Source organism: Lycium barbarum, chromosome 11 (genome assembly GCF_019175385.1).
Source record: "Lycium barbarum isolate Lr01 chromosome 11, ASM1917538v2, whole genome shotgun sequence".
NCBI classification, from domain to species: Eukaryota; Viridiplantae; Streptophyta; class Magnoliopsida; order Solanales; family Solanaceae; genus Lycium; species Lycium barbarum.
In genome coordinates, this window is record NC_083347.1 from 335,464 (window position 1) to 359,219 (window position 23,756).

The following is a 23,756-nucleotide window of genomic DNA, read 5'->3' on the forward strand; positions in this document are numbered from 1 at the left end:
TTCTTTTAATACAAATATATATGATACTCCATGTCAAGATTAAGGACATGGAGGCAGTGTTTTGGCAAAACATTTGAGTAGTAAAGGTTGACGTATTGATTTAAACATGTGAAATTGAACAAAGAGTAAGGATAATTGTGAAAAAAGTAACTTATGTTCATCAAGTTATTTCTCGAATATTTCATGCAGGAAAATGTTGGAAACATTTCAAATAATCTTATCAAAGAAAATTAAGTAAACCGTTTTACATCTATATCATACCTAATATAATGCATTTAGTAAATTTCTTGCTCAAGTTAGTTAGTAATACTCCATGTTAGAGATCATCATATACTATAATCAGTAGTGGGGAGATAATTAATGTAATCATACGAATGCTGACCCTCGAGCCACGGCTAATGTGCCACTTCAATCAAAATCTTGTGTCATAGGAGTAATTATTTTTCACCAATTGTCAAGTTGCCAAGCAGGGTTTATTAATATGTTGACCCTCGGGCCACGGCCAAACCATTAATTTTCATCATTACTACAGAGCTGTATTTAATACGCCATATTGAGTGAGGGGCAGGCATGGTACGGTATTTGAAATTTCGGTTCGGTAATTTTGATTTTCGGTATTTAAAAATATTATATCATTACCATATCAAATTAATTAGGTATGGTTCGGTATTTTTAAGTTCGGTTTTGGTATTTTGCGATATGGTAATTCGGTAACCATAGTTTGTTCGACTACAGCTTACATATATACATATAATAAAGTATTACGACTTCGGCTATTCAAGAAACGTCTCAATTATATTATACTAACATCTTACACGTGTAAAAATATTCAAAAGAAAGTACAAACAATGCCCTTCGTTATTACACAAAAAGGGCATTTCAGCGAAGATATATATACTTCGGTACACAAAAAGGACATTTCAATCAATTATATCATACTAACATTTTACACATGTGAAAATATTTAAAAGAAACTACAAGCAATTTCAACGTCTAAACAATTTGTTTGTACTAACACTAATTATATATTTGTTAGTATATGTAACTATATGGAATACTTCGGTATGGTATTCGGTATTTCAGTATTTTCTTTATAGATACCGAATACTGTATCAAATACCAATCTTTTCAAAAATGCATACCAAATACCGTATTAAATACCATAATACTGAAATCGCGGTATTAAAAATTTCGATTTCAATATGGTAAATCAGTATATACCGTACCGTGCCCGCCCCTTATTGACCCCAAACAGAAGGCAACGTTCTAGGAAAGGCGCATGGCACAGTTGCATGTTTGGCTAAATCAGAGAGCAATCGTAATATGACGATTACATAACATCCGCATATATACAAAGTCACCAGCCAGCCCATTTATTCAATAAAGCATTTGCAACTAGCTTTTCGTTTTGCATTAAGCCAGGTAGCCAACACCTTATTCAAACATTCAGCAGCCGTTGTATTATTAGTTTTATATAAAAGCGGATTATACTGTTATTTTAGTTTCACGTTGGTAGTTGGTATAGTGGAACTGTCTAGATCTGTCTCTTCCTCTTTCGTCCTATTAATTCTTTTTCTTAATTATCTCTGGAAGAAGAAATTAAACAAGGCAGAGATGAAGAATATGCTGCCCTGGCAGTGGGCAAGCGGAAGATCATATGGTCTATTTGGCATAAGCTTATACTTCTTGTCCAACATCATCATGTTTAGTCTACTGGTGGAGATAGGGGTAGCTCAAAGAAACACAACCACTGATCCTTCTGAAGGTGCGTTCGTTCCATTTTCCCTGTTTTACTATCACTGCTTATTTAGTCCTCTCGAAATTTCTCTGTTTTCGCCTCAAGTTCTTAGTTACCATTCAAAGATTCGTGATTCATTGATAATCATCTTTTGACATATATATATATATACATACCAAGTTGAAATTATGGTTAATCATGTGTTGTTATAGGTTGAAATATCTATTATGTGTTGGCTAAATTAAATCAGATATACTTTTAACATTGTGTGATAAGTATTCTATTATTATTCACTTTAGATCAAGCTCGCACCGTTTTTCTAAACAAAATCGCTCCATTAAGAGTATCTATGCAAATTATATTTAACTTATAAATCTTTTGATGTGATGCTATGTTCTCACACACAACTTTATCCCTCTGCCCTCAGTGTCATTTGTTGTGATACTCTTTTTGCAGGATAATATCTCATCTGTCACTCAACTATGGGCAGTTCATTTAAAAAGTACTCAACTTTATTTTTTAATAAAAAAATCACTCAATTAAGGTTAGTTCACTCAGAAAGTCACTCAATTTTATTTTCTGACCCAAAAGTCAGTCAACTATTGGTATTTCATTTGAAAAGTCTCTCAACTAATTTAAGTGATTTTTCCATTAAATTTTCCTGATATGATTTTTTTAATTAAAAACCAATTTTTAAGAAATAAAAAGATACTCATTTTAACCATTTTATTGACTCGACCCACTAATGTAAACAAACTATAATAATCCCTCGATGCAATTGTTTGAAGCTATTATTATTAGAGGAGTCAAAATGTTTTCTTTGATTATTATAATGAGTTGCAGCATTTTATGTAGTTTAAAAAATGTGTAGTTTTGAAATCTTTACGGACGAACTTCCGATGAAATTTAGATGAGTTAACCTTTATACTTTAAATCGTGGGAGAGTATTTCTTAATTTCAGAGCAAATGGAGGTAAAATAAAAGATCTTGATCAATATATTTTTAGTGGGCCAGATAAAGTGGGGCTAGTCAATAAAATGGTTAAAATGGGTACCTTTTTATTTCTTACAATTTTGGCTTTAAATAAAAATTTCATGTCAATAAAATTTAATTAAAAATACTTAAATAGGTTGGGTGACTTTTTAGGTGAAACACACACTTAGTTGAGTAACTTTCTGATTCAAAAATAAAGTTGAGAGACTTTCTGAGTGAACTAGCTATAGTTGAATGACCATCTGAAATATTATCTCCTCTTTTTGTTAGTATGTTCCAAAATGTGTGATGACTTTCTATATTTAGAAACAATTAAATTTTAAATTTCTCATTTTTTTCTTTAATAAACTGATTTATCCCAATTAAACAAAGCACGTCAATTAGAACGAAGAGTATTATATATTTGTACAAAATTGAATTATTTAATATTAAAAAAAGAATATATGTTAGTAATTAAATATGATTATATAACGCTCCTAAAAGATATTCGACTAGAAGTATGTCAGATATAAAGAAAATGACAAAGTTAGTTTGCCTGGATGAGGGCAGCGATAATTCAGCAGTATTAAGAAAGTTATTGTACGGAGTAATTTGGACTAGAGTGGATAACGACAGCTGTGTTAGCTGGCGGCTGATGAACCAGCGGGTCCATGGCGAACACCTAAGCTGGTCAATTTTAAGTTATATACAAAAACAAAATAAATACTGGAGTATACTTAATTTTTATATTATTAATGCAATTTTACTGGTTATATACGATAAGCTTTAACTATAAGTACAACGATGATATAAATAATTTTTACACTGTCAATGAAATTTAAATGATTATGATTAAGATATTATGTTTGATTTGGACAGTTACCTATTATTACGGGTCAATTTTACATGATGGTATTTACACACTATCTCTTATTCCTTCTGATTATGCGAACCTGCCTTGATATAAAATTTATATGGATTTTTTTGTTGAATCATTTCAAAATAATAATTTATATAATGTTATTATTATTTCACTAGTAAAACAACACAAAATACCCCTTAAATGTAATTATTTACAGACCCATGCTCTCTCTTAAACTAAGTTTGTTTCTTACCCAACCAGTTGAAAATATTTACCCGAGTACCCCTCGGCCAAAACTTTTTCTCCATGATATCATTACAGTATATTTATATATCATGATGATACCATGGATGACTAAGAGAAGGACTTAGTCAGTTTTCCATGATGCCATCTCAGTATATTTATGTACCACGATGGTATCAGGGAGGACTGAGGAGTGTCTCATTGAAGGACTAAAGCAGTCCTCCGTGATAACATCACATTATATGTATATAAGATGATGATATCATAGAGATTTTTTTTAAAAAAAAGTGTGTCTTTTGAAAAAATATGCATAATACCATCTCAGTATATTTATATAACATGTTGGTATCATAATGTTGGTATCATAATGTTGGGAACATTTCGGATAAATAATTTTAGAGGTATCATAATGTTGGGAACATTTCAAAATAAAATAAAAAAGTAAAAATATCACTTATTTTGAAATGGATGGAGTAGATTTAACTGATTCACGCCGCTCACCACCGGATAAAACTACTAATTGTACCAAGTTAGCATTTATTTATGTTTAAAATAATAATAGGTACACTTTAAATTAAATTAGAATTTTCAATTTAGATAGTGATCATCGTTAAAATGTTAAAATAAAAATTTCTAAGTAAAGTTTAAGAGGTTGTCTATGTGTTTTGCCTAAAAAATAATAGGGAAAAAAAGTTATTGCCCCCTGAAAATAAAATAATTATTCGTCCTTATCCCTCTTATTTTCATGCCCCTAAAATTATTTATCCGAAATGTTCCCAACATTATGATACCAACATGGTATATAAATATACTGAGATGGTATTATGCATATTTTTTCAAAAGACACACTTTTTTTAAAAAAAAATCTCTATGATATCATCATCTTATATACATATAATGTGATGTTATCACGGAGGACTGCTTTAGTCCTTCAATGAGACACTCCTCAGTCCTCCCTGATACCATCGTGGTACATAAATATACTGAGATGGCATCATGGAGAACTGACTAAGTCCTTCTCTTAGTCATCCATGGTATCATCATGATATATAAATATACTGTAATGATATCATGGAGAAAAAGTTTTGGCCGAGGGGTACTCGGGTAAATATTTTCAACTGGTTGGGTAAGAAACAAACTTAGTTTAAGAGAGAGCATGGGTCTGTAAATAATTACATTTAAGGGGTATTTTGTGTTGTTTTACTAGTGAAATAATAATAACATTATATAAATTATTATTTTGAAATGATTCAACAAAAAAATCCATATAAATTTTATATCAAGGATTTAATAATTTATCATGAAAAGGAAGAAGTATTTCTTTTCTTTTTCAAAACTTTTTTTTTTATTCCCATCTGTAGTCCAGTATTCATATTAAAGCCCGACTATATTTGAATATTCGGGAGCAATGCTCCTACCAAGAATTTTTTCATATCAGATTCGAACCCGAGACTTAGCCATCTGGCTAAGGGAGGAGCCTCCATTTACACCACATGCTTTGCTGGAGTAAATTCCTTTTTCTTTCTTCCTCGCTCCCCTTCACCTTCGGCCGCTACTTAATTCTATGTCCAGATTATCAGAATTACACAAACTGTTTCAGTTCTAACAATATTTGGAAATACAAACCAGTCTCTTGCTAATCACTGTCATCTGTGTATGGCATATCAAAACCTCATTACTTTGGATAATAAATCCATCTTTTTCCTTTTTAAGCTTTTCCTATCCAAAGTTCCTCACCTAATTAAGCATGACAAAATATGGAGTACTAAAATACTGTAATAATTTATCTTTACCGGTAGAAACTTATCGTCATTCGTCGCAGCCAGGGGCGGATCTACTTGGGGCCAGGTGTTCACCCGAACACGTTCAATAAAAAATTACAGTGTATATATAGGGTAAATTTTTTGTATTTGTGTGTGTATATATTAACTTTTGAACACCCTCGACGAAAAATTACAGTGTATATTTAAATTTTTTTTTTCGAACACCCTGAATGAAAATACTAAATCCGCCACTGATCGCAGCTATTCTCTTAAGCTCGGAGTTAGGCAAGGCATACCACAATTTCTGCACTCTTTAAGTTTAAATCTATTTTTTATAAGTTCTCGCAATCTTTTATTATTACTCCCTCCGTCCCATAAGAAGTGTCATCTTAGCAAAGACATGCATATTAAGAAATAATAATGCAATGTGAAGTTTATTAAATTAACTCTATATAATAAAAATAAATTACTTTTTGCTCTTGATTAGAGCATGCACAAGTAGTAATTCTTTTGACATTGAGAATCCAACAATATCAAATTATTATGTAGCTTGTCCAATCATCATTTAAATGTTACTTTAACCTGTCATTTTTGTTTAAGAATAGAGTTGGAAAAAACTAGCTAATTTATGTCTTTGATTTTTTAAGATGACACTTATTATAAGATAATTTTTTTTAGCTAAAGTGACACTTATTATGGGACGGAAGGAGTACAATATATATCTTTACGTCAAATTAATAAGTACTCTTAAACTTCCTGTCTACTCTACAAAGTGCATACACAGTGTCCACATGTGATTTTCTTTTTCCTGGGGATCATAATACTAAGAAAAAAGATGCATTTGAATCTGTAAATCATCTGATTTTATTTTATAAATCATTAAGGTTGCATACAATACAATAGACTCTTGTGGTTCAATCCTTCCTCGGATCTCGCATATAGCGGAAGCTTAGTGCACCGAGTTGCCTTTAAAGTATGATGTGTATAACAAAGTACTTTTTTTTTTAAAGACAATACTCATTATTTGAAGACTTTAAAGATAGGACATTCAATTGAATTGGAAGTACTACTTCGTATTGCATGAACTTTTTTATGTGGCCTCTTTTCGCCAACCTAAAATTTATTTTATAATGTTACTAAGCACCAGGGAAGAGCTAAGGACAGGATTCATCCGATTCTCTTTTACACTCTATATACAAGGTCAATTTTTATGCATATATGGTAGATATTGGAGCCCGGAGCCTAAAGGGTATAAAAATACACGGTTTTTACCAAAAGGGAACGTTAAAAATTTATTATACCAAAACGGGTATATCGTGGGCTGATCCACGATATACCCCAATTTTTTTTTTTTTTTTAAATTATCAGAAAACGGAAAAGAAAAAAAAAATATTTACAAGTATAACGTGGACGGATCCACGTTATACAATATAAATTGTATAACGTGGATCAGTCCACGTTATACAATTAAAACTTGTATAACGTGGACTGATCCACGTTATACAATTTATATTGTATAACGTGGATCCGTCCACGTTATACTTGTAAATATTTTTTTTTCCGTTTACCAAATAACGTTGTCTAGATTTAAATCATATTCGGTTATGTTATCAATAAAAAAAATTTATTGATTTTTTAAATTTTTAAAGCATGATTAACTCAAATAAATATTTTAACACATGCAAATAATTAAATGTGTTATATATGCGAACAGAAATAAAAAATTAAATATAAGTTAAATAAACGTCACACATTAACTAAATGGTAAATGTTAAATTACATACTAACTATTAAACTGCACAAGACATGTTATATATTCTTGAAAGAGTACATAAAGAAACAACAATTGTGCAAGTTAAGAAAAAACATAAAAACCAACAAGCAACAACAACTACTGATTTCTATCGGGACAGCGATTCTTGTTATGACCTGTTTGCTTGCACGTACTACATTTTCTAGCCATGCGAGCAGGAGCTATATCCATTTCATTCCTCCTTCTAGTTGTACTCCGCGCTCCTGAAGTTCGCTCGTATTCAGTGTTTGCAATTAAACTGAAGGGAGAAGGTGGCCAATATGCCTCATCACCCAACGGTGAAAAATTTTCACTGTACGTTTGCTTATAAAACATGCAACTGTAGTACTTGCTAACATAGGTCTTTGGTTGAATTCCGCGAATATCACAAAATTTAATTGCATGTGAACATGGCATATGATAGTTTCTCCACTTTCCACACGAACATTTTTTCCCTTCGGCAGAGACTTTATGTATATTTCCGCCCTTACCTTCGTGTGCAAATGTTAGAATCTCAAAGACCCCTTCAGTTGCATTGTATTGCTGCATGTCAGTATGCTTTAGGGACCTCTCCCAGTATTCATCAAACTTCTTTTCAACAGCGCGCGGCCAAAATTTTTTATCCGCAATCAACAAATCAGCAAGGGTGCTTCTCTCAACAAACCGATCAACAAGATTTTTAAACGTATAACGGACCATGGCAGTAACTGACAATCCACGAGCTTTCTTCAATAAACCGTTATAAGATTCGGAGACATTCGTTGTCATAGCCCCCCACCTATGACCGTTGTCCTTATGCAATGTCCATTTTTCCTCCGGAAGAGCTTTTAACCACAAATACGCTAGAGATGACATTGTTTTGATTTGTTTCATCCTCATTTTATACTTCTTCTTCTGGTGCTCTGTAGCCGCCAACCACATTAGCTTCTCAAGGTCAGTATTGAGGAACTTTTTATTGAAGTTGCTTTTCAAATGCCGAACGCAAAACCTATGGTGTGTGGATGGTGGTTGTAACCAATCATGTGTTTGGACACATTGCAAGATTCCTTGATGACGGTCAGAAATAAGTCCAATTCCTTGTCTCTCACGAACAATATGTCTCCACAACAACACAAGGAACCACGTCCAGGACTCAAAGCTCTCACGTGCAACAATAGCATATGCAAGTGGAAAAATGTTATTGTTTGCATCAATTCCAACAGCAATTAGCAGTTTCATCTCATACTTACCGTACAGATGAGTACCGTCTATTGAGATGACAGGCCTGCAACTTTTGAATCCATCGATGCTTGGTTTATAAGCCCAGAACAGAAACTTGAAGATGTGTTCACCTTGCATTGTAGTTGATTGGTGCTCCCACTCAACAACGGTCCCCGGATTGAAATATTTTAAGGCAGCCATGTATCGGGGCAATGTGTTGAAAGAGGTTTCAAAATCACCAAATACCATTTCAATAGCTTTCTTACGCCCCTTTTGTGCTTTTCTATAACTAGGAGTAAAAAAATGCAATCCTTTTATTTTTTGCTGAACAGACTTAATACTGATGTATGGATCGACCATAATATATGGTATCAACGTAGTAGCAATTAGGTGACTGTTCAAATTGGAATGATCCTTTCTGTAATCATCCGTCAAACAACTGTGGTGGAGATCCGCTTTGCCTGCCTTCCACATACCACTTGAAATTTCTCTAAAACGGATCATCCACTCACACCCCAACATATGACGCTTGCAAATAACCCTCCAAAATTTACCTTTGGATTGATCACAAATGAACTCTTTCTTTTCTTTGAGACAATATAGTCTCACTGCGCCTTTCATTTCCTGCTTGTTCTGAAATAACATACCTAATTGCATAGTACAAGAAAAATTATCAACCCCTTAAAAATGGTCCAATAAATAAAAAGAATATTCATTGTCACCATACTAACCTGATCTGATAAATTCAGGTTTATTACAATCCCAAAGTGCAGATCGAATTGGACCGTCATCTCTCATGAAGACAAAATCATCCGGGCCTTCTTCTGTGTTGTCCAAATATGGAATCGCATTAGAATGGTAGCTAACGTTACCATCACTCGGAGTAGTAATGTCTTCATCAGAATGACCATCACCATCAGATGAGTGATCATCGTCTGTTTCTGTTTGATCTAATGGAATATCACTATCTGACTTATCGGAGTGATCATTAGCTACGTCGTTATTGCTCACAATTTGTGTGAGCTGAGTCAACACGGGGTTTTCTTCAAAATCGTTACACCTACATAAATAAATAAAATTAAAATTTAAAAAGATTATATTAACCCCAAGGACAAATTAAAAAATAAAAAATAATCAAAATAACATGCCGATTACAAAATGAAAAATAAAAATAAAGTTATATTATAAAAATAGTGCATGAGAACTAAATAATATGTTGTATTCTTGTGATGGTTAAACGCACAAAGACATTTAATAGAACGTAAATGAGAAAGTTTTCATAAAACATCATTATATTTACCTTTCTGTAAATGACTCTACTTGAGTAGGGTGATATCGAACTATACTCCCGCCATCTAATTCAGTTGTATCTGGAGCACTACTCGGTCCAGGAATATCACAGCTCTGCATAGTCCAACCAAAGTTATGTGACTGGCTACCAACTCCTACCATTGTTTCTTGTTGAAGTGTACCTCTTTGAAGCCCAATATTCATAGCGGGAAGATACGTAGTACCCCGAATATCAAACTCATCGTCAGTGGGTGCTCCAACATTAGTAGAGCGTTCAACAGTTGCATACATGTCAAGTGTGGCTATACTGATATGATTGCTAAATATGTCAGGACTTCGAAGAAATAACGATAAGGAGTCATCGTCCGAAATAAGAGTTTCCTCGTAAATGGGAAATCCCCTAGCTGTAATTGATGTTGGATATCGTCCAGTGATAACCACCGAAAGATTTGGATCAGATATGGCCATTTTGCTTATGAAAACATGTTGTAGACGATCGTATTTGAGGGAAATTGGAAAGCGCTGTACGGCTTCCGGACGACGGTTATATCTAACTGAACCTTCTTCATACACAACTTCCCCACCCCAATATAAATTAACTCTTACATAATTTTCCGCCATATGTTTTTCAAGAGAATACAGAAGTAGAAATTAATGGAGAGTGCAAAAGAGAAGTTGAGAGTTCTTAAAAAATGAAGTCTACAATAGAGAAGTGTAGAATTTAGTGAGGAAAAACTAATGATTCACGGATTTTATATAAAACTAATGATTCACGGATTTTACTATTCGATTTTACGCAAAACACGCTTGATTTGACGATTACATGGCAGATTAGATGATTTTATATTTTGTAAAACGTTAATGATTCACGGATTTTACTATTTAATTTTACGTGATTTGACGTAAAAATAATTTGTCGAATCAATTACCAATCAATAATATGTTCATATTTTGTAAAACGTTAATGATTCACGGATTTTACTATTTAATTTTACGCAAAACACGCTTCATTTGACGATTGCATGGACGACTGCATGTATTGTGCGATTTTATAGGAAAAAATATCGTTGCAAATCGTTGGCTGGCCAATTCATATGAATTGTAAAACGTTGGCTGGCCAACGTTTTGCAATTCATAAATTGTAAAACGTTGGCCAGCCAACGTTTTACAATACATATTCTTGCAAAACGTTGGCCAGCCAACGTTTTGCAATAATATGAATTGCAAAACGTTGGTTAGCCAACGATTTGCAATTGGCCAACAAAATTACAGCCAACGTTTTCAATTCATATTTGGCCAACAAAATTACTCCAACGTTTTCCAGCCAACGTTTTGCAATAATATGAATTGCAAAACGTTGCCAACGATTTGCAATTCATATTTGGCCAACAAAATTACACTCCAACGTTTTTCAATTCCATTTTGTTGCAAACTTTACACACATTAAATATGCAGAAACGAGGTGAACCAGAATTGAATAAAAATAGACAGAAATTGGCAAATAAAAATAGTAATTTTTCCCAACTTGAAGTTACCCACTATATAATAAAAATTTAATTTTTACAGTGTCCCTTTTTCCCCCCCGTGCCACACCGAGTTTGACGACGTTCTCGTTTTGATCTACGTTGGTGATCGTCCTCTTGTATCACACCTGTATCCTGTAAATGCCATAAAAAACATTGATTGTCTACGTAAAATCGGACAGCATCTCCCCTGTAACAAGGAGTTCCTCCAATACCATATACCAACACAAACAACCAAAGCAACCAAGACAAAACACCACATAACAACCACAAGTCTCAAAAAAATTTGAATTAAAAGCTAACCTGTGGCTCTAAAGTCTGTACATCCGGCACAAGAATGTGTGAGGATCCAACATCAAATTCCATGGGAGACTATGCAAAATAAATAATATTTTTTACGATTAAAGTAGCCATTACTTTAAACAAGATACAAGCTATTTGAGTGGTTAGAATACTCACATCGGTAAAACTCAGTCTCCTCCCAATTGAAGAGCTCTGTCCAGTGAATGCAGGTAAAGGCCCCTCAGTCATCCCATAAGAGCTGCTTGTCTGACCACTAAACTGTTGGGCCATAACTGCCAGGCTAATAGGCCCAGACGATGCGAATGCCTGAAAAGGCCCCTCACTTCTGATTACTGCTGGTGATTGAACCTCGGGAGCTAACGTCGATGAGCTGGACATAAAATCTATTATTGGGTGATATGCATCATCATCTGTATGCATCGTTGAGCTGGGCATATCTTGATCAAAACGAACCTCTTCCTCATCAACCAACTGGTGATCCACGGGAGTTCGACCCCGTCTGTTACCTGATTGGCGTCCTCTACCACGCGCCGCAGGTCTTGGTACATTAGGACGTTGATGACGAGACACTTGCATAGTAGGCGGCTCAACATACTCTGCCGGTGGTGTATAATATGGAGCGAAACTCAACATCGTCCCCAGAGAGGCAGCAGCCATGGACTCTGTATTAATGTGGCTAAACATCTCTGCTATTTCCTTCACTTCATTAGACTTGGTTGGATCTTGGATAGTCTGCTGAGCCAACCTGTATGATTCTTGATGTCCTAAAGCCTAAAAAAAAATCGATATTTGATAGTGGTCTAAGACACATATAAAGACATCAAACATCTAATGGAATGTAATGTACGTACCAGTGCCTCATGCCTGCCTGCCATGTGTTGGTATCCTCTATCCACTTTATGCGCAGGATTTCCTATGAAAGTGCGCGAGTGACGTCGATACCAACAAAAATACTCTGATAGTGACTGTGGATCTTGAGTTTCATACTCGGCCTGAATTAAACTATCTCGACGATTTCCCCACAAAAAGTCTGTTTCTGTAAAATATTCTTGATCCTCCACTTTTATAGCATACCGCTTGTCACGTTTGTAATGAAAAGGATCAATCTCTGCACATGGACCCGGAATATGTTGCTTCCTACCAAACTGTCTGAGAACGCGGTCTACCATGTGCCACTCTCGATAGATCCCACAAATAAGGGGAACTTTCGCCATCCAAATATCTCGGCCACGCAGACACCACTCAGGGAGTCTGTTGATGATGGCCTCTAAATAAGGCTGCCACACAAACTACGATAGAAAGAACATAAATTACACATAAGCATAACTATTCTATCAAAACGCCATTAACAACCATAATTATGATAAAATACCTGGCCATCTATTAGGTTGTCCAATACATCCCTACATATGGGTAAAACATCGCGTGCCTCATTTTCGTGGGATTTACGATGAGTCCACCTTCGTGCAAGAGCCGTGTGTGGCGGAAGAGCCCTGCATGGTGGCTGCATCGGTATAATGCGCTCCCAAGCCCAAACCTATATTAAAAAATAAAAATAAATACATAAAAACCTTATAACTATCAAATAGGACAACCAAATAAAATTATATAATTTTAAAGGTCACGTACCTGCAATAAGGAAATGAATCCACACACATCCTTCGCTTTCCTCAACGAAGCACGGCATAAACAAGTATACAAATATGACAATGCAGCCGCTCCCCAAGCTTGTTCATTCATTGCTCTAAGGTCACGCATGTCAAGCAAATAATCTAAATTCAGTAAGTCACCGGACTTATCCGGAAATATCGTGCCGCCACAAAGCCATAGCAAGTACAACCTAACCCGCTGTTGCACATCAATTTCTGGGGTCTGATCTGTAATATCATCTAAGCCTCTAATATATTCAATTAATTTATGTACTTCTAACCTACTAACACCATTAAAACAATCCAGACCGGGTGCCCAACCAGTAAGCTCATGGATCAATTGTTGCCACCCACCAATATCGATATATCTAGCATTAAGATTATTCAAGGGATAACCATCAACAACCAAGCCAAACATGACCTCGATATCTTGTAATGTGATGGTCGCCTCACCTGTACGCAGATGAAAGGTGTGCGTCTCAGGACGCCATCTCTCTATAAGTGCAGTGATGACTGCCCAATCATATGATACACATCCTACCTCTATTACTCCCCTAAATCCACACAGGCCAAAGTAGTCAAGGATGCGAGGATGAAAAGGATGACGCCTCACATGCTTCCAAAATTCAGTATCCGCGCGGCGAGGAAACAGGCATCCAGTCGGTCCTCTCAAGGAACCATCCCACACAGCCTCTGAACGATGCTTCTCCTGGAGTGTTAACACATCGTACACTTCTGGCCCCGGATGTACGCATACCCGTGGAAACTCCATACCTTATACAAAAAAAAAATAGGAAATCCAGATCAAGTTATTTGGAGTAACTCACTATTAAAAAAATATATTGTATAACAATCCATAACAAAATATATTGTATAAAAATCCATAACAAAATATATTGAAGAAATTACAGGTTCTGCGGTCATAAATTACTATGGTAATGCATAAATACATCAAACAAAGCAACATTCACAAAAAGAGAGGAAAAAATTCGATTCTTTGACACATTTCACAATTCTTTTTTCCTGTACCGAAAATGTCATCATCGGTCTATTATTGGCAATATCCAGTTCCACAATGTTTCAACTTGTAAAATGTGGATTGATCCACGTTATACACTATATTTTGTATAACGTGGATCAGTCCACGTTTTACAAACATCCACAACACTAACAAAAATAACAGCAACATAACAATTCCTAACAAAATATATTATTTAGTTATTCAGATCTTTTATATAAGAATTCACAAAAATAACAGTAACATAACAACAAATTTCTTCAAAAGTGCTACTAAACAAATAGGACCTTTTATATAATAATGCTTCTAACAATCATATTTTAAGTTCAAATTAAAATAACACAAAATAACAGAAACGTATTAAATAACACAAATAAAAAATAACAATTAAGATATATAAGAAAAACAGATCTATATCTATTATAAATATACAATATTATATGAGTTAGAAAAAATACCTCAATTTAAATAGCAATAATAGATGAATACGCTGGAGATGCTACTTCAAAAATTAGATTGTTTTGCAGGGTTTAAAAAAAATAGAGGAGAAGGAAAAGTAGAAGAAAATAGAGCTTCTGTAATTAATGGAGGAGAATTGAAGATTTTAGCAAGGGAATGAAGAAGACAACGAAGGGAATGAAGAAGCGGCGGAAGATTTTAGGGGGATGGGAACGAAGGTAAATAAATTAGGGCAAAAGGATCGGTCCAAATATAAAAAATTACAAGTATAACGTGGACTGATCCACGTTATACAAAATAAATTGTATAACGTGGATCAGTCCACGTTATACAATTAAAACTTGTATAACGTGGACTGATCCACGTTATACAATTTATTTTGTATAACGTGGATCAGTCCACGTTATACTTGTAATTTTTTATTTTTTTTTTCGTTTTCGTTTTCTGATAATTTAAAAAAAAAATAAAAAAATTTGGGGTATATCGTGGATCAGCCCACGATATACCCGTTTTGGTATAATAAATTTTTAACGTTCCCTTTTGGTAAAAACCGTGTATTTTTATACCCTTTAGGCTCCGGACTCTAGATATTGAATGCTCTTGTGATCTTCTCTCTGTGTTTACTTTTTTATATTTTGAATAAATCTTGGCTTCGCCACTGCTAAGCCTCATAAGGAACATTTGTCCATTGTGACTAGAAGATCAATCATGTTTGTGAATTGTTTATCTTGGCATCATTAATTACATTCTCATAGTTGTGAGTTATTGATATTGCAGCCCGTATTTTGAACTCCATCTTCCAAAAATGGGGAATTTCTGCAACAAATCAGTGGAACATCACTGGTGAGTTATGCAGTGGAGTTGCCATTGATTCAACTTCGATGGAAGAGTTAAATCGCGTCATCAAATGCGACTGTTCTGCCAACAACGGAACTCTATGTCATATTACTGGCTTGTAAGTCACTCTTTTTCCCTACTCAATTCAGTAGAACAGCCAAGATTTTCATGAAAGGATTCAAAATATAAAAAAGCAAACACATGAAGAAGTTAAAGTGATTCAACATCTATTATATATACATAAAACATATTATTGTGCCTCCTAGCTCAGCTCCTTCTCAATCGTACTCGTAGTCTTAGGCTATGCCTTTTGTCATCCCTTAGCTCTTTTAGTCCGCGTTATTCACTTTAATGACATTTGTCTAAGAGACGAATCCAAAATCTAGAGGTAATAGATGCTCCTTTTAATATATAGCTAGAGAGATAGGTATTTAATTACCATGAAACTCTGACTTCTCTTTTCAATGGTTCTTTACAGGAAAGTTTATGCATTGGACGTCACGGGTGAAATTCCAGATGAATTATGGAGCCTTACCTTCCTCGATGATCTGTACTCACTTCCTCCTAATTGTAGTTTCATCCTATACTGTTCATGCTTTATCTCCCAACTACTGATATTTTAGTTACAAATTGCAGCAATTTGGCCCAAAATTATTTAACAGGCACACTGTCCCCATCCATTGGCAATCTGACTCGGATGAAATGGCTGTAAGTCTACTCTATTTCAGTTGTTTGTACGCGTGATAATTTTGATGTTGACATGTTTGCAATGATTTAAAAGTTTGGTGTCTCCAGGACCTTTGGCATTAATGCTTTGTCAGGGGAGATTCCAAAGGAACTTGGGTTGTTGACTGACTTACAATCACTGTATGTTCTCATACTTATGTCCTTTAGACTCTTTGTTTAATGATATATCATTGATCGATGTATGAAGTGCATCGATCTTCATCGTTTCTTCTTCATCAATCTGCAGAAGTCTTGGCACAAACAACTTCTCTGGACCTCTGCCTTCAGAGCTTGGAAACTTAACAAAACTGACACAAATGTAAGTTACAATGCATTGTTTTACATCTTAAAAACTGCTAGATATTTGCAGTTTGCATGGGAAATATGTTATCTGTTCATGAACATCATATTGAATCTCGATGGTGTTGCGTTGTTTTAATTTACACATCAAACACAATCTATGTTCTGCTTGCTCTATTTTCATGCTAGTGGAGGAGTATAGTAATTAAGTCCTTCTCTGATTTTCTGTATAAAGTAATCATTCCTTATCTGAAAAGTATGATAAGCTATGCTTAGGTTGTTAATATTTGTCACATGAATTACAAAAAGACGCAGAATACAACTTGGCCAAGACATATAACTCTCATTTTACGTACGTTAGTGTCGATCTTCCTTGCCCCTTTTTCTTTTTGTTTCTCATTCCATTCTACATGTTTGAAGCTTTAAAATTCTAATTTGAACTTGCAACATACAGAAACAGAAAGGAAAGAAAAATAGTATAATATAGCACACATTTGAGACATAACAGATGCCAAACAATAAAACATAACAAATACATCAGAGTTTCCATCAAACATAGGAAATGCAAGTTATTTTCTCCTGAATAGAGCCTTCTTTGATTGTTGAAATCTCATATGTATGTAGGATTTTTGCGAAGTATGAAATTGTTTTTCTTGTAACATAATATATGTAACATCTTTTATATTTCCTTAATTTTAATTCTTCTGTCATTTCTGTAGCTTTATTTTCTTTTTCTAAAAAAATACTATATTGTTGCGTAGTTATTTTAATAGTGCTGGTGTTAGTGGACCAATACCATTGACGTTCGCAAAACTGCAGAACTTGGAACAAGTGTAAGAGCTCTCTGTCACATGTTCTTTTACTTGGACAAATTTGTGTAAAATAAACCTCACTGGAAAATTAACTATTCGGGTTTTCAGGTGGACTTCAGATAATGGTTTTACAGGGAGGATTCCTGATTTCATTGGAAATAATTGGTCAAAGCTTACCGTACTGTAAGACCACAGTTAGTTTAACTATGTCCAGTTTGTTATTTTAATTCTTACGGGAATGGTGTCTTACTTTTTCCATGCAGCACTGCTATAACCCAATTACTGCATCTCTTCTCTAGCATAGTCTGTGACTGATCTTTTTATTGCCACAGGAGGTTCGAAGGAAATGCTTTTGAGGGTCCAATACCAGCTTCCTTTTCCAACTTAACCTCTTTGACCGACCTGTGAGTCTAAGCGACTGTTTTATCATTTTGTTTCTAGTTTAGAATTCACTTTTACATTTAGCAGAATCTGATATTGCCTCTTCTACATAACTAACAGGAGAATAAGTGATCTATCCAATGGGAGCTCTTCATTTGACTTCCTCCGGAATATGAAGTCTCTAAGCAAGCTGTAAGGAACATGACATAGCACCACATGCTACAGAGCTTGACATTTTATTTCTTTTCTTCTTCTCTGACCAACTAAATATGGTATTTCCAGGGTTTTACGAAATAACAATATTTCAGGTTCCATCCCAACTAATATTGGAGAATATCAGAGCCTTTCACTACTGTGAGTTCTGAGCATGACAACATTCTTACTATTAACTTTTTAAGCCCTCATTAGTGTGGATCAAATTATCTCACTTATATGATTAATGCATAAACACTTCCAACAAGTGCCGTGCTACTATATTCAACTCGAGTTCAAGTGGAAGACGTTGAAGCCCTCATTGATCATTTACTAATCCTTTGGTCTAAACTTTTATTTATCTTTTTCTCAGGGATTTGAGCTTCAACAATTTGACTGGGCGTATTCCAGATGCAGTTTTCAATCTGAGTTCGCTGACTCACCTGTAATGATTTAATATTTGCCATTCTTTTGATACCACATTAAGAAGTCTTCATGTGCTAATGCCCTTTTTAATCATCAGGTTTCTTGGTGATAACAAGTTAACAGGCGCCCTTCCAGCTCAGAAGACCCAGTCTCTCCAGACTATGTAACTCTTGTTTTTATATGATTTTACCATCAAATATCCATTCTGTTGGAATGAATATGCTGAACTTTCAGACATTTTCACTATCTTACTAAGCAGAATGAAGGACGATTTCTGTTATAAGTTATTTCAGCATCTTCCTTACTGGACTTTGAAGCCTTACTGGGTATTGCATGATAGGATAATACCAGAGGCTTTACTAGATTGGTTCATAATGCATGTAATTGTGTGTATAATTAAAGTTTGATCATCAGTTTAAACTGTCATATATATATGATAGGATAAGCCTTCAGTTTGTGTAAAGCCTGGAGTTTCAAGTGGCTGGAGCAAAGTCTAAATTGTTATTGCTCAACACCTTTTTGTCTATATTTCTAAATCCCACTATCTCTCTAACTTAATCCCATCACCATAAATGGTTGACATTTTCTATATTCTGCGCACTAAAATAACTGAAATGTTTAGTAATTGTTGCTTAACATCCCATCTTTTCGTGTAGAGATTTATCATACAATGGGTTATTTGGAAGCTTCCCTTCTTGGATCAATGAGCCAAATCTGCAATTGTACGTATGAGAATACCTGAAATTTATATAATGCTTCGCTTACTCTTTTTTCTCCCCACCTTTTGGTCCCAGTTTCGACTGTGATCAGCATGCTAACACTGATGCTTGACAACTTGTAGAAATTTAGTTGGCAACAGCTTCACAACTGAACAAATAGAACAATCAGGCAGCAGGTAATCAAGAATTTAGTTTGAAAACGACTTCGCAATTATAATTGTCTCTCTATTCGAACAAATTAAACGGGTGAATACTTTTGTCTTCAGTTCTCTGCCTTCGGGGTTAAATTGTCTTCAACGGAACTTCCCTTGCAATCGAGGATCTCCGAGATGTAAGTGCTTCATACAATTTCTTGACAACAAAAGTCCTCCTCCAAGCTTCTGGTTCCATTAGTATGAATAACTTTGGAATTTATTGTCCTACATTTTTGTGTCTATAAACAACAATATAAGAATGGTCAATATTCAGTTAGTTGAATTCGTCCAATATACCTAAATCTGTAATATTTTCCAACATTTTCTATTCTTATGATACGTCGTTACTAGTGTTCTAATATAAAACTGTTTTACAGGTATGTTATCTTCTCACGCATGTAAATTTTCATAATTCACAGATTCCAACTTTGCAATTAAATGTGGAGGACCTCAAATAACCTCTACTAATCAGATATTGTATGAGAGGGACAATGAAACTCTGGGCCCAGCAACATATTTCATGACTAGTACAGGGAGGTGGGCTGTTAGTAATGCCGGTCTGCATTCTGACCGTCCAAATCAGAGCTTCACAAGCTTCTCCTCATCTCAGTTTACAAACACCTTGAACTCAGAGCTCTTCCAAACTGCACGAATTTCTGCTGGATCACTTAGATACTATGGTTTGGGCCTTGAGAATGGTAATTATACTGTGAACCTCCAGTTTGCCGAGTCAGAAATCTTAAATCCCCCAACTTGGCGTAGTGTTGGAAGACGTGTATTTGACGTATATGTACAGGTATGCAGTAGTTTTAAAATATTCATTATCTACTTCTAGATTTTTAGATAACCATCATCTTATCCGGTTTAGAATTGGGAGGGGAAAAGCAAAGATCATCACTAAGATAATCATGAATAGTTGCTTGGTGTTTCTCCTCAGTCAGTAGGTTGCTTTCATTCTCCATTGCATTGAGCTTTCAAAATGCAAGATTTTGATGCTCCAATGCTAACTAGGAACAAGGGGAAGAAAAGAAAATGTTTTTATTTTATGGAAGAAAAGGAGAAGAGAGATAACCTTTTTCTCCTTTCCTACATTTACATCATAGTTGAATTAATAATCTTATGGTTATCTTTTTCCAGGGAATCCGGGAGTTGAAAGATTTTGACATACGGAAGGAGGCTGGGGGAAGGTCCCTTGTAGCTGTTCAAAAGCAATTTAAAACTCAAGTTTCTGAAAATCATCTTGAGATACATCTCTTCTGGGCTGGAAAAGGGACATGCTGTGTACCTATACAAGGCACGTATGGACCTTCCATATCAGCAATTAGTGCCACCCCAGGTATCCATGACTTACAGTCATCCTGTACAGCCCAAAGTAAGTTAGATTCTTAAATGTATTGAGACTGCTAAGATTTTCTACAGATTTTGTTCCCACTGTTAGCAACCAGCCTCCTACAACAAAAAAGAACCGGACTGGTATGATTGTGGGTATTGTTGTTGGAGTTGGAGTCATGAGCTTCATTTCAGTATTTGCTGTCTATTACCTAATTCAGAAAAGAAAACAGCAGGCTTTGGAGGATGAAGGTAAGAAATGCAAACTGCTCCGCAATGGTTCTTCCATTTTTTGACTTTTTAGGTGATTCATTTTAAATAACTGCTTGGAAGTTGTTTAAGACCAGATCTTAAAGGAAAGTCGGTTTACCAACACTTCCATTTCAAGGTTCTTTTTGTAAAAGTTTTCTGGAAATGTTTGTGGTTTATTTCTTGATTTTGACAATTTGGTTTAGAAGAGCAAGAGTCAGCACATGCATTCCTTCCTTTTATTCAGCTTATGAAATAATGTATTATGTATGTCCCAGAAATTGATTCATTTGGCTTATTAAAGATATGTTTCTCTTCAAATTTGCAGAGTTCCTGGGGATAGATACCAAACCCTACACTTTCAGCTATTCAGAACTTCGAGTTGCGACTGGTGACTTCTGTTCTTCAAATAAGCTTGGAGAGGGAGGTTTCGGACCAGTTTACAAGGTAATCCATTTTTCCACGATAATTCCTGACTACTATTCCCAATATTGCAAATCCCGTTGCACCTATAGCTCACATGTTTCTCAAATAGACCTTGTTCTTTTCAAAGCCTTTCTCTTGAATGATTTCGTGATTTCCATTCATAGACATTGTGGCCTGCAATAATCTATATCTCTGCCATCAAGAAATGTTTTGTGAAAGTACTTGTGCTTTCTTGTTTTCATTAGTTGCTATGAATTATGGCAAACAGGAAATGATTTTATTGAAGTTGTCTGAATGTTGAACCAATTTTTGTGGTCCATAGGGAACACTTGAGGATGGGAGGGTTGTCGCTGTTAAACAACTATCTGTGGCATCACATCAAGGAAAGAGTCAGTTTGTGGCAGAGATTGCCACTATATCTGCTGTACAACACCGTAATCTTGTGAAACTCTATGGTTGCTGCATTGAGGGAGATAGACGATTACTTGTTTATGAGTATCTTGAAAACAAGAGTCTTGATCAAGCATTATTTGGTACTAATGAATTAATATCTAGGAATTTCTGTCTTTCCTCATATCAGAGAAACAACACTTTTCATTTTTATAGAATGATTAGTGAGATTTTGGCTTCAATTGCGCAGAGAAAGGATCTATATATCTTGAGTGGCCAACACGCTTCCAGATATGCTTGGGAGTGGCAAAGGGTCTAGCGTATCTTCATGAGGAATCTCGAGTTCGTATTGTCCATAGAGATGTCAAGGCCAGTAACATTTTGCTTGATGCAGACCTCAACCCTAAAATTTCAGATTTCGGATTGGCGAAACTTTATAATGACAAGCAGACTCATATACAAACTCGTGTTGCAGGCACAATGTAAGATCCTCAAAATTGAAGATGTCATATTCTTTAACTCGTTTCTATAGTTTTGTTTAATGAAGCTAGTGAATATTTTTTTTATTGTAGAGGGTATCTTGCACCAGAATATGCCATGCGTGGACATCTGACAGAGAAGGCTGATGTGTTTGGCTTCGGAGTTGTAGCGCTAGAGATTGTCAGTGGTAGACCAAACTCTGACACGAGCTTGGAAGAAGACAAGATGTACCTTCTTGAGTGGGTAAAGTCCTTTCCTTTTTTGCTTGTAATAAAGCATTAGAACAATGAAATATAGTATGTGTTTACCTTCGTTTATTGCTGCAAGTGGTTATGTGACTTCTAGCTTGTCAGGCATTTAATCCAATGGAAAGGATGGGAAATTCAACAAATACCACTTGGACTAACGAAATGGAAGAATTTTTTCCTCCGCATTCACACTTTTCAACTTTTAATCTCCATTGTCTTTTAAAACTTTGACTTATCGCGTTCTCTGTGGTCCCTACATTTATCGTTTAGGTCTAACCATATTAATTTCTTCTAGGCTTGGCAGCTTCATGAGAACAAGTGCAAAACTGAGCTGGTGGATGCAAATTTATCTGAATTTGATGTAAACGACGTGGAAAAAGTAATAGGGATAGGTCTACTATGCACTCAAACATCCCCAGCACTACGACCCTCAATGTCCCGTGTAGTAGCTATGCTTACTGGAGATGCGGAGGTTGCCACTGTGACTTCCAAACCTGGATATCTTACCGACTGGAAATTTAAAGATACAACGACCTTCATGACAGATCATTCTTCGCAAATGCACAATTCATCAGTGAGTACAAGTACAGCCGCTGATACAAATTATTCACCAACAAGTGCTGACAGACCAGTGCTCCGTGACGTCATTGGAGAGGGTAGATGAAGTCTGCTATTATTTTTCAGTCAGACATGAAGCGAGACATGAGATAATTTTTTACCCTTTTGTTTGCTTTGAAGATTTCATCTTTCTTTAGATTCGTTCTGTATTCGTTATAAACATTTGTGTATAGGTTCTTATTGATTTAAGCAATACTTGACCTATCTTTTGAAAGAGAATGATTCTTCAAAGACTCCAAAATATCGCTGACTAAAAGATAGTACATAATATTGGCATACAAAGGGGAAACGGGCAGGTGATGGTGGTGTTGAGAACTCTTTATTCTCCCGTGCACTAGCAATTATGCTCCCTAGACCACTACTCTGCTAGTGGACAATCAGTAGTGACGGGAATCTAAGAATGAATGGGGATCCTATCTATATGTTTATGCCACCAAAAGCCAAAGAATTACTAGGGAACAAGGCATACAACAACAACAACAACCCAGTGAAATCTCACATCGTGGGGTCTGGGGAGGGTAGAGTGTACGTAGACCTGACTCCTACCAAGGTAGGACGGCTGTTTCCGAAAGACCCCCGGCTCAATAAAAGCATAAAAAGAAGTCAGATAAGGTTAA

At 35.3% G+C, this 23,756-nt stretch overlaps 3 protein-coding genes across 7 annotated transcripts; 1 reads left to right on the forward strand and 2 right to left on the reverse strand.

Moving 5' to 3' along the window:
- The first annotated feature begins 1,287 nt into the window (after positions 1 to 1,287).
- LOC132618123 (probable LRR receptor-like serine/threonine-protein kinase At1g56140) lies at positions 1,288 to 23,341 on the forward strand. 5 transcript variants are annotated; one of them, XM_060333185.1, is made up of 25 exons: positions 1,288 to 1,422; positions 1,597 to 1,765; positions 15,590 to 15,767; positions 16,128 to 16,199; positions 16,286 to 16,357; positions 16,445 to 16,516; positions 16,623 to 16,694; positions 17,437 to 17,508; positions 17,596 to 17,670; positions 17,820 to 17,891; positions 17,989 to 18,060; positions 18,151 to 18,222; positions 18,434 to 18,505; positions 18,584 to 18,649; positions 19,143 to 19,208; positions 19,328 to 19,381; positions 19,472 to 19,536; positions 19,819 to 20,195; positions 20,537 to 20,735; positions 20,819 to 20,980; positions 21,306 to 21,424; positions 21,726 to 21,936; positions 22,044 to 22,275; positions 22,366 to 22,516; positions 22,817 to 23,341. In XM_060333185.1, exons 2-25 carry the CDS (start codon positions 1,615 to 1,617, stop codon positions 23,183 to 23,185), a joined length of 3,123 nt encoding a protein of 1,040 aa, XP_060189168.1. In that variant the 5' UTR covers positions 1,288 to 1,422; positions 1,597 to 1,614; the 3' UTR covers positions 23,186 to 23,341. The 5 variants fall into 5 exon arrangements, with proteins under 5 accessions (XP_060189168.1, XP_060189167.1, XP_060189170.1 ...); XM_060333184.1 differs by lacking the exon at positions 1,288 to 1,422 and having other exon boundaries at positions 1,443 to 1,765; XM_060333187.1 differs by lacking the exons at positions 1,288 to 1,422; positions 1,597 to 1,765 and adding an exon at positions 5,241 to 5,710.
- Positions 7,367 to 9,232, reverse strand: LOC132618125 (uncharacterized). The gene has a single exon (XM_060333191.1). The coding sequence runs from the start codon at positions 9,225 to 9,227 to the stop codon at positions 7,470 to 7,472; it is 1,758 nt and encodes a 585-aa protein (XP_060189174.1). The 5' UTR covers positions 9,228 to 9,232; the 3' UTR covers positions 7,367 to 7,469.
- LOC132618124 (serine/threonine-protein phosphatase 7 long form homolog) lies at positions 11,313 to 14,134 on the reverse strand. The gene is made up of 6 exons (XM_060333190.1): positions 13,316 to 14,134; positions 13,059 to 13,223; positions 12,538 to 12,975; positions 11,843 to 12,457; positions 11,687 to 11,755; positions 11,313 to 11,518 (listed from the first exon to the last, which is right to left on the reverse strand). Exons 1-6 carry the CDS (start codon positions 14,105 to 14,107, stop codon positions 11,414 to 11,416), a joined length of 2,184 nt encoding a protein of 727 aa, XP_060189173.1. The 5' UTR covers positions 14,108 to 14,134; the 3' UTR covers positions 11,313 to 11,413.
- Positions 23,342 to 23,756: the final 415 nt, after the last annotated feature.